The sequence below is a fragment of the Mugil cephalus genome, chromosome 8, assembly GCF_022458985.1.
Source record: "Mugil cephalus isolate CIBA_MC_2020 chromosome 8, CIBA_Mcephalus_1.1, whole genome shotgun sequence".
Classification (NCBI taxonomy): Eukaryota; Metazoa; Chordata; class Actinopteri; order Mugiliformes; family Mugilidae; genus Mugil; species Mugil cephalus.
The window spans coordinates 227,123-237,500 of NC_061777.1; the positions used below are offsets into that span (position 1 = coordinate 227,123).

The 10,378-nt window shown below is 49.6% G+C and overlaps 1 protein-coding gene across 5 annotated transcripts in view; it reads right to left on the reverse strand.

Moving 5' to 3' along the window:
- Positions 1-67: 67 nt before the first annotated feature.
- Positions 68-10,378, reverse strand: part of tsc1a (TSC complex subunit 1a) — an 11,080-nt gene continuing 769 nt past the window's right edge. The window contains exons 2-21 of one of the 5 annotated variants that reach the window (XM_047592298.1): positions 9,846-10,378; positions 8,563-8,686; positions 7,595-7,698; positions 7,360-7,512; positions 7,084-7,228; positions 6,806-6,960; positions 6,517-6,590; positions 5,658-5,854; positions 5,532-5,581; positions 5,240-5,456; positions 4,930-5,162; positions 4,708-4,844; positions 4,556-4,599; positions 3,938-4,104; positions 3,564-3,746; positions 3,371-3,481; positions 3,169-3,291; positions 2,912-3,099; positions 2,179-2,298; positions 68-1,643 (exon numbers count right to left, since the gene is read on the reverse strand). The exon at positions 9,846-10,378 is cut by the window's right edge and continues 381 nt beyond it. In XM_047592298.1, the coding sequence (XP_047448254.1) occupies positions 1,184-1,643; positions 2,179-2,298; positions 2,912-3,099; positions 3,169-3,291; positions 3,371-3,481; positions 3,564-3,746; positions 3,938-4,104; positions 4,556-4,599; positions 4,708-4,844; positions 4,930-5,162; positions 5,240-5,456; positions 5,532-5,581; positions 5,658-5,854; positions 6,517-6,590; positions 6,806-6,960; positions 7,084-7,228; positions 7,360-7,512; positions 7,595-7,698; positions 8,563-8,677 (2,976 nt within the window). In that variant the 5' untranslated portion in view covers positions 8,678-8,686; positions 9,846-10,378 and the 3' untranslated portion in view covers positions 68-1,183. Of the gene's footprint in view, positions 1,644-2,178; positions 2,299-2,911; positions 3,100-3,168; positions 3,292-3,370; positions 3,482-3,563; positions 3,747-3,937; positions 4,105-4,528; positions 4,600-4,707; positions 4,845-4,929; positions 5,163-5,239; positions 5,457-5,531; positions 5,582-5,657; positions 5,855-6,516; positions 6,591-6,805; positions 6,961-7,083; positions 7,229-7,359; positions 7,513-7,594; positions 7,711-8,562; positions 8,687-9,353; positions 9,821-9,845 lie in introns of those variants that run through there. The other 4 variants (XM_047592296.1, XM_047592297.1, XM_047592294.1 and 1 more) reach the window with 4 other exon arrangements.

Consider the following 10,378-nt stretch of genomic DNA (forward strand, 5'->3'; position numbering starts at 1 on the left):
GCCACCTACAGACGACCAGTAAAATGTGGAAACTGAAACATTTGATTAAAATCAAACAACATGAGGCTGAGAGTTTGACAGATTCTTTATTTGTAGCGTTAACATCGTCTCTCCAGGCTGGCGACAGGGACTGGGTGACGGGTGTTGAGACTCAGAGGACAACAGGAAGTCTTTGGTTTGTCCTTCATCAGTGAGTCGTCTCAGGTCAGTACTTAATGAATCCTAGTCTCAGACTGAGAACTGGTGGATGGACGAGTGATGGCGTCAGCTCAGGTTTCACAGTTTACTGAGGTTTCGCAGACTCATCAATCAACCCATCAATCAACCCATCAATCAACCCATCAATCAACCCATCAATCAACCACACAGACAAGGAAACGTCCACATGGTCGTGGTTAAAGGATTCATCTGATCAGTGACATCACAGAGTTGATGAACTGATGATGAAATGATTGATTAATCAATCAAGTGATCAACGAAAACATAAATGGCTGCTGCTATGTTTGCATCCTATCAATCAGACAGAGAGAAGCTAACATGACGACGGTTAAGCTAACGTGGCCTCAGTGAAGCTAATGTGATGTTGGTTAAGCTAATGTGGCCTCAGTGAAGCTAATGTGTTGTTGGTTAAGCTAACGTGGCGTCAGTGAAGCTAATGTGACGTCGGTTAAGCTAACGTGGCGTCAGTGAAGCTAACATTGTAGTGATTTAGACCTGAGCGTAGTCAGCTGATCAGACGTTGGCTCTGAATGAACGTCTTAATTTTTGTCCCTTTCTTCTGACATTTCCAAAACAAAAAACGATCACCGTTTAAATTCGTATCTATTTAACACCACATCCTTTCAGGGTTAGGGTTCTTTGGATTCCATGTTTTCACCAGACGTGGAGGTTGAGGTCTGACGCTTGGGTTTGTTAGCCTAGCTTAGCATAAAGTGTGGAAGCGTCAGGGCCGATCAATAATAATATGGACTTGAAACATTCCACAAAAGTAAAACAGTTTTCTGACGCCCACGATAAAACTCTAGGGGTGAAAAAGCTTCACTGAGAATGTTAGAACCCTGAGGAACCTGATGTCTGGAGAAACAAGCACTTTGGTTTCAAACCCTCAAACTTTACGATTCTGACTCATCACATGGATCCTCCTCCTCCTCCTCCTCCTCCTCCTCCTCCTCCTCCGCCTCCATCAGAACTCAGGTAGTGTCTCGTCGTAGTCCATGATGCTCAGCTCGTGTCTCCTCTGACGAACGGCGAGTGTCAGGTCAGGAGGAGCAGCAGGAGCAGGAGGAGGAGGAGCAGAGGCCTGACTAGGTGGCTCTATGAGGGCAGCCTCCTCCACCTCCTGACCCAGAGGAGGGCTCCCAGGCTGGGCCTCCTCCTCCTCTTCTTTCTCCTCTTTCTCCTCCTTCTCCTCCTCCTGCTCCTCCTCCTCCTGGCTCTGACTGGTCGGGTTGAACAGCTGCCGTGACCGTTGCTCCAGGAAGGAGCCGACGGCCAGAGGGGACTCGATGGGGGAGAGGGAGAGGGGGGAGGAGGAGGTGAGGAGCAGGGGGGAGGTGGAGAGCGCCTCCACCGCTCCATTAATAATGTTGACAGCAGAAGAGGAGAGGCGGGGCCTGTGGGCGTCCACGCCGCCGCCATTTGACCTGAAAGACACGACATCACACGACATCATCGGCTGCTGTGATTGGTCGCTCAGTGTTTCCTGGTACTACAGACAAACCACTGACAGTATCAATACTACAAACCACTGACTGTATAAATACTACAAACCACTGACAGTATAAATACTACAGACAAACCACTGACAGTATAAATACTACAGACAAACCGACTGAGAGTATAGATGTACGTGAGAGACCTCACCTGACTGAAATAAATCTACAGTCTGAAACCAGCGATGAGCGAGTCGGAGCCGTAAGCTCACTCAGAACCACGCATTGATCCATAAATGACAACCGACTGACACGTATAATCTAATAACCAGGCTGTGATTGGTCAGTTATGTATAAGTACAACATGCGTAATTAAACTTACTACAGACAAACCACTGACAGTATAAATACTACAAACCACTGACAGTATAAATACTACAAACCACTGACAGTATCAATACTACAAACCACTGACTGTATAAATACTACAGACAAACCACTGACTGATGAGCATATAGATGTTTACCTGCTGGAGACGGACTCCTCCAGGTGGACCTGACTGTACAGGTGAAGCATCTCTGTCTGCAGCGTCTGAACGATTCTCCTCAGAGCGATGCAGCGACTGTCGGACGCCGACAGCTCGGCCCTGCAGAGAAACACCCTCATTAGGGATGTACTCATTGATGATTGGTCCTCGTTAGTGTTTAATGTAACCAGAGCTGTGATTGGTCGTCGTTAGTGTTTAATGTAACCAGAGCTGTGATTGGTCCTCGTTAGTGTTTAAATGGAACCAGAGCTGTGATTGGTCCTCGTTAGTGTTTAAATGGAACCAGAGCTGTGATTGGTCCTCGTTAGTATTAAATGGAACCAGAGCTGTGATTGGTCCTCGTTAGTGTTTAAATGTAACCAGAGCTGTGATTGGTCCTCGTTAGTGTTTAAATGTAACTAGAGCTTGATTGGTCCTAGCGTTAGTTAAATGAACCAGTAGAGACCGGGTCAGGTTAACTGAGGAGGTTTGGAGACAAGAACATTTGGACGACTCCTGTTCAGTCTCCTTTGATGAAATGAAGCAGGAAGTAGAAGCTAAAATGAACCTGACTGGTAAAAAGACACAGCGCCTCCTGGTGTTGGGTGGAGTTGTTCCAGAGTGAACCAGACTGACCAGGTCCCAGTAGAGATGCCTCAGACCGGTGTAGGTCAGCGTGGTAACTTTAAATTAGACTTGAGACCGTGAAGAGGAACACATGGACCACACTGACCTGCTGTGGTTCTTGGTTTCCTCCAGGAGCTTCTTCTGATCCAGGACCAGCTGGTCCCTCTTGGCCAGCTGGTTCTCCAGCTCTGCTATCCTGTGATTGGCTGCTTCCAGCTTCTGTCTGTGCTGGACGTCGCTGTCCTTCAGCCTCTGGTACTCCTTACCCACGCTGCACTGCAGCATGGACGCCTCCTGAAACGAGACGACTCATCAACTATTCAGAGGACACGAGGACGGACCGGAGGGGGACCTGTCTCTTACCGTCCAGCTGTGCGTCTCCCCCCCCTCCAGCTGTTCTGTCAGAGCTCGGTTGGTTTCTTTCAGGAGGACGAGTTGCTGGTTCAGCAGGAACATCTGTTGCTGCAACTGTTCACTGCTACACAGCTGCAGGCAACAACAACAGGTCAACACATCTCTCAGCAACAACCAGCCATTAACAACCTGTAATTAATAATCTGCTCACTTTGAGTGACAGCTGGGTGAGCTGGCGTTCCACGCTGTAAGCCTTGTTATTGGCTCTCTGAAGCTCCGCCTCCAGATCCTTCACCTTGCTCTGACTCTCCAGCAGCTCAGTCTGAAACAGCCAATCACAGAGGGATCCTCAGATCGCTGTGTCGTTCTAGTTGTGTAGTGGTTGTGTGGCTGTGGTTGTGTACCTGCAGCCTCTGGTTGTGTGTCTGCTCGTCCTGGTGTTGCAGCAGCAGTTGTGCGATGTGTGTGTGTAGTGTGTCGGTGTGTGTGGTGGCGTCTTTCTGCAGGAAGTGGTATCGACGCTGCTCCTCCTCCAGACTCATCTTCAGACTCCGGATCTCCTCATCCAGGACCCCAAGCTGAGCCCTCTGCAGGAGGAACATTTCATTTAGCCTCCATCATCACGTTCCATCACGTTCCATCACGTTCCATCACAGCACGTTATACAATCCAGGAGATTACTAAGAATACTATGGGAAAACTAACTACAACATGCTGGAACCAACAACAACAGGAGTAAAGAGGGGGAGGAGTCATGGTGGCGCTGTGTGTGTGTTACCATGGCGACGGCGTGCTCCTCCAGTGCCGTGGCGTTGATGACTCGGCGAAGGAGGCGTCGGTTCCTCACGGCGTGCTGCTGCCGCTTGAAGCGCTCGTACTGCAGCTGACTGTGGACCAGCAACAGCTGACTCCTCAGAGACTGGAGCTCCTCCCCCTGGGCGGGGCCTGACACACACACACAACCACAACATTGAACCAATCACAGCATGAGTCGTTGTGATGTCATAAAGCCGTGAGTTTTAATGCTGTCAGTCACACACAACATGCTCTGATCGTAGCGTCGATGCTGTCGACTGTTAAACTGTTAAACTGTTAAATCAACCCGATTAATTCAATACAATTCAATTCAATCCAGTTCAGTTTTATTTATAGCGCCAACAACACAAATCGTCTCAAGACGCTTCACAAAAACCAGCCTGAAACCTCCAGAGCAGCCTGAGGGAAAAACTCCCTTTAACAGGAAGAAACCTGGAGCAGAACCAGCTCATATGGAGGAACCATCTGCTGAAGACCAGCCGATCAGATTAATCAGATTAATTAAACCGGATTATAGGTGAGTGTGAGCGTGCTCAGTGTTAGGTTCAGGTACCTTTGGTTTTCATGCTCTGCTGTTTACCTCCACATTGACTCCGATCCACTGACCTGCTGCCAGATGAAAACCTGATGGAGATGAAGAGTGTAAAACTTCTTCTTCTACCAAACACCAGCGACGTTCACAGAAACTCTTTCTACAGGAGCTACGACCTTATTCCACCAACCAGCTCTCACCTCCTGCTGAGGCGTTCGTGGACGTCGTGTCCGTGAATGATCAGCTGATCCAGAACCTTCAGAGGAGACATGGAGATCTGCTCCTCCTTCGCCTCCCTCTCCTCCTCCTTCTCCCCTGAGGTTCTCTCCAGCACCTCCTACAATTAAGAAACAGACCAATTAACAGACACATTAATGAAGATAAATGAACTAATTAACATCGTTAAATAATTCATTTCCAACCTGCGTCTTCTTCCCGATGAGCAGCGTGGCGGCTCGAGGCAGAGCTAGTTCAAACAGAGGCTCATACGGAGGGGCGGAGCTACTGTCAGACTGGGCGGAGCCTCCCTCCTCTGACCTGTGGGTAGGGGGGTGAAGGGGAGGGGGGAGGCCTGTAGATGGAGTGGAGGTGAAGAGGAGGGGAGGCCGAGGGGGGGGGGAGGGAGTGGGAGGAGCCTGGGACTCAGGTTTAATCTCTGGAGACACAGACAAGATCAATATGTTGAGATCAGGCCACGCCCACTTCACACTGGTGATCAGCTGATGAGCTCACCTTCACTGTCGATGATGACATCACTCTGCTCTCGCTCTGTGATTGGCTGAAAGGACGACACAGACTCCTCCCGCTGCTCCACCTGAGGTCCTGGCTTCACCTCCCCTGAGAGGGAGGAGCACCTGGCCAGAGGGGGGGCGGAGTCGGAGGAGGCAGGTTCGGGAGGGGGTGTTGACAAACCACAGTGGGAGGAGGGGCTCCATTTGACATCATCAACCTGCGTCCAAACAAAGTCCACTGAAGTGAGTGAGTCAGGAGATGACGGACATGGACGGACGGACAGGTGAGATACCTGGATGTAGGAGGAGTCCAGGTGAGACTGTCCACTCAGGGAAGGACTTCCTGTCAGAGACACAACTCATCAATGAATTCAACTCAGCGAACGAGAACCAGTTAAAAGAGTCTGACTCTGACTCACCTGAGCTGCTGGCCCTCTCTGTGAGGGGGGGGCTGGAGGTGAGGTTCAGGTAAGGGAGGGGGGAGGACAGCGGGGGAGGTCTGGGGGAGGAGGAGGTGGGGGAGGAGTAGACGTCATCCTCACAGGAGGACTCCAGAGGATCCAGAGACACCCTGGAGCACTCGATCACGATGTCATGGACTTCGTAACACCTCCACCTGGAGGCAGGAGGCGGCAGTGACACACAATCATTACACAACTCAGCTGCAATAAAAACACCTGTTAGCTACAGCAACACAATGACAGCACAGGTGTCAGACATAAAGGTGCCTCTCAGAGGTCGAACAGGTCCAACCTGGTCCAACCTGGTCCAAAGGTCACATTAAAGACATTAACACACAGTTACAGTGAGAGATGAGAAACACTGAGACCTGGTCTCAGAAAGGCCCAGTTATTCATTCCATGGTTTGTAATAAAGTTCATTAAATGTGAATAAATCATTAAATGTGAATAAATCATTAAATGTGAATAAATTTAACAGTTAACAGGCTGTTGTGTTTCTGGTCCGGTCCCTTCAGATCAGACTGGTCTGGATGTGGGTAGTTTTATCTGCTGGTTCACTGAGTCGACAAAAACAGCTTCAACACAAATGTTAACGTGTGTTCAAACTGACACTAATGGCACCAACAAGACGAACACAATCAACAATGAACCAGATCCCGTTTTTATTGCTGCTGTGATGAGATCATGAGTAAAACAAATCCTTACGTCACAGCTTTAACTCGTCCTGCTTTAAACACAGACCCACTCGTCTTAGACCGGTTTGTTTAATGAATCTCAGGTACTGACTTTAATGAGGGATTGACCTGAACACACTCACCTGGACGGGTCCAGCTCGTAGTCCTGAGTCCCTGTTACCAGCTCTGGGTGAACCCGAACATGTTCCAGCATCGGCTGAAAGACAGGATGGAGGACGCTCAGGTAAACAGGTGAACAGGTAAACAAGTGAACAGGTAAACAGGTGAACAGGTAAACAAGTGAACAGGTAAACAGGTGAACAAGTGAACAGGTAAACAGGTGAACAAGTGAACAGGTAAACAGGTAAATAAGTGAACAGGTGAACAGGTAAACAAGTGAACAGGTGAACAGGTGTGTGTCAGCATCCTGACCTTGACCACCTCCTGGAAGGTGTCCAGGTTCTCCTTCATGCTGTAGTGGAGCCTCAGGTAGGAGATGAAGTTACAGGGGAACATCCCATAGAGCCGGTGGAACAGAGAGTAAACACCTGCATGGAGGTGGACCAGGTGGATCACGGGCACATGACCTGCAGAGGACAACGAGCGGCCAATCAGAACACAGCCTGAGATCCTAACGGATTTCCTCATTGATTCATTGCATTCTCTGACAGGGGTCAAACTGCGGAGCGCCCCCTGCTGGTGGACGTTACCAGGAGTTTTGTGGGTCCAGGACGCCAGACGTCCAAACACGTCAAAGAAGTCGTAGATGTGCTGCTTCCCAGCCTGAGGGATCATGGGTAATAGAGTGATGAGGACCAGAACTCCAGTGATCAGGACGACCACGTCCCCGTCCGTCTGCAAAACAAACAGACGTGTCCATGTGTCCTTGTGTCCATGTGTCCATGTGTTCATGTGTTCATGTGTTCATGTGTCCTTGTGTCCATGTGTCCTTCTGTCCAGGTGTCCAGGTGTCCAGGTGAGTTTACCTTGAGGCAGCGCAGCAGTGACGGCAGCAGCGCTGAGCGACTGATGTGATGAACCCACGGCGGCTGCTTCCTGGTCAGGTGACCCAGCAGCGTGAGACCCGCCAGCCTGGTCCCTGCTCTACTCAGAGACTCATTCAGCTTCTCCAGGAGGGGCTGATGGGTAATTACATCATGTTTATAACCAACATTTCATAGTAGCAACACCTGGACAGGTGAGGGAGGACACACTGCTCACCTTGTGCTGAGGCTCCCTGATGGAGGACAAGAGGAGCAGAGCCTGAGAGGACGAGGAGTCCAGGTAATAGTCCACCAAAGAGGACAAGACAGCACCTCCTCTGTCTGGGAGGACAACTACAGGTTATATCAGACAGGTAGGGACAGGTATGGACAAGTAGGGACAGGTAGGGACAGGTATGGACAGGTATGGACAAGTAGGAACAGGTAGGGACAGGTAGGGGACAGGTAGGGGACAGGTATGGACAGGTAGGGGACAGGTGGGGGACAGGTATGGACAGGTAGGGGACAGGTATAGGCAGGTAGGGGACAGGTAGGGGACAGGTATGGACAGGTATGGACAAGTAGGAACAGGTAGGGACAGGTATGGTCAGGTATGGACAAGTAGGAACAGGTAGGGGACAGGTAGGGGACAGGTATGGACAAGTAGGAACAGATAGGGACAGGTAGGGGACAGGTAGGGACAGGTAGGAACAAGTAGGGGACAGGTAGGGGACAGGTAGGGACAGGTAGGAACAAGTAGGGGACAGGTAGGGGACAGGTGGGGGACAGGTATGGACAGGTAGGGGACAGGTAGGGGACAGGTAGGGGACAGGTGGGGGACAGGTGGGGGACAGGTGGGGGACAGGTATGGACAGGTAGGGGACAGGTGGGGGACAGGTATGGACAGGTAGGGGACAGGTAGGGGACAGGTAGGGGAGAGGTAGGGACAGATAGGAACCATTAGGGACAGGTGGGGGACAGGTAGGGGACAGGTAGGAACCGGTAGGGGACAGGTAGGGGACAGGTATGGACAGGTAGAGGACGGGTAGGAACAGGTAGGGGACAGGTATTGGCAGGTAGGGGACAGGTGGGGGACAGGTAGGGGACAGGTAGGGGACAGGTATGGACAGGTAGAGGACGGGTAGGAACAGGTAGGGGACAGGTAGGGGACAGGTAGGGGACAGGTATGGACAGGTAGGGACTCACCTGAGCTCAGCTGCTGGTTGACTGCTGCTCTCACTAGCTCCGCCTCTTCCACTTCTGAACTGTCCAATGAGAGCAGCAGCTCAGTGATGCTCCCCTCCTTGGACATCATGGACATGATGGACACCTGGACACAAAGAGACAGACTCATCACTTCTGAGAACGGGACGTTGGAGTCAACCCAGGACCTGGACCTGGACCTGGACCAGGACCAGGACCGGGACCGGGACCAGGACCAGGACCAGGACCAGGACTTGATTTGATCACAGTGTTTATTCATTTGTTTGCACAATCAAAGTTGTATTGAAATATTAAACAAAAGTAAGAACAACTACACAAAACTACACAACTCATTCATTTAGTTTTTATTAAGCTTTAAACATGAGACATTTTGTTCGAGGCAGGTGTTGTATTGTTTTTCTTTGTTATGTTGTAGAAAACAATATGTTATAATGTTGATAAAAACAATTAGACGTTAATGTAAATTAACTGAATATGCATAATAATATTCCACATACACACACATTATTTTACATGTGTGTCTGTGTAAACTTCAGGTGAGACAGAGACAGGACACAGGAGATGAAGACCTGGACTAACGGGACAAATCTGGGCAGAGGACACTTGGAGACATTAGTCCATCACCACTCATCCATTTTTATTACAGCGCAGATGTGAGACGTGACTCATAACGTGAAGTCATGACGAGTTAGTCCATAGTATATAAATATATACATATATATATATATATATATATATATATATTTGCAGTCAATGATCAAGAGATTAAAAACCTAAATACTGAAGTCGACTCTTCTTTGGGAGCCGTGGCAAACGAGTCGACTCTCAGAAAAGAGTCGAGCTTCCCACCACCTGTCTTCATGGAGGCTCCTGGTTCTGGTTCTGGTTGGCTGGACTCAGACTGGACTCAGACTGGACTCAGACTGGACCTGAACTCAGCTTTTAACATTCCTGCCTGAACTCTGTAAATAAATTAATTCGTGTTCAAACTTCACACTGACTTATCAATAGCCGAAGTGTAACTTTACTCTGATTCCTCTTCCTGTTGACTGGCAGCCTATCCGTGACGTCACCGCGCTCTCGGCTAACAGGCTAAGCTAACAGGCTGGCGTCCCTTGGCCGGGTGTTCGTCGCGGAGAGGCCGGTGACAGGCCGGCTGGAGGCGGCGTGACCCCGCCGCGGCTTCCGGAGACGCTTCGCGGAGAAGAAAGAAGGAAAAGAGCGAGAAGAAGGAAAGTAGAAGTTGAGAAGTTGACACTCGTTACCTTCAGACCTGTTGATCCGAGCAGGGCGCAGCCATTTTGAGAACCACCAGGCCACGCCCACCGATGTAACGCGACACCTCCAGGCCCCGCCCACCGCCGTAACCCTACACCGAGAAGAATGAGATCAGCTGACTCCCTGAATACACTGAAGCAGGTTCTTCATCCAGTTTTATTCCATATTCCAGGACGAAACCACCAGGATTCATGGGCTCAGACAGAGACAGAGCTTCAGGGAGATGAGACCTCATCTAAGACATTTATTCATTTATAAATCCATCTATTTCTTCAGTTTTATTCATTGTGTTTCTTTTAATTTGAGCAAAAAGCTGAAAACAACCATCAGTCAACAAGAAAAACACACTCATTATTAACAGAGTTTAATAAAAAAAAAACAGAAAAATGCTCCTCATTTACATAAAGTTCAGTTTGTCCAATCAGGACCAATCAGGAACGTCACCTGGTTGAAGCTGCAGTTCCAGCAGCAGCCACCAGGTGTCACAGAGATTCAGGTGTGAACAGCCCCCTCTGGTTTC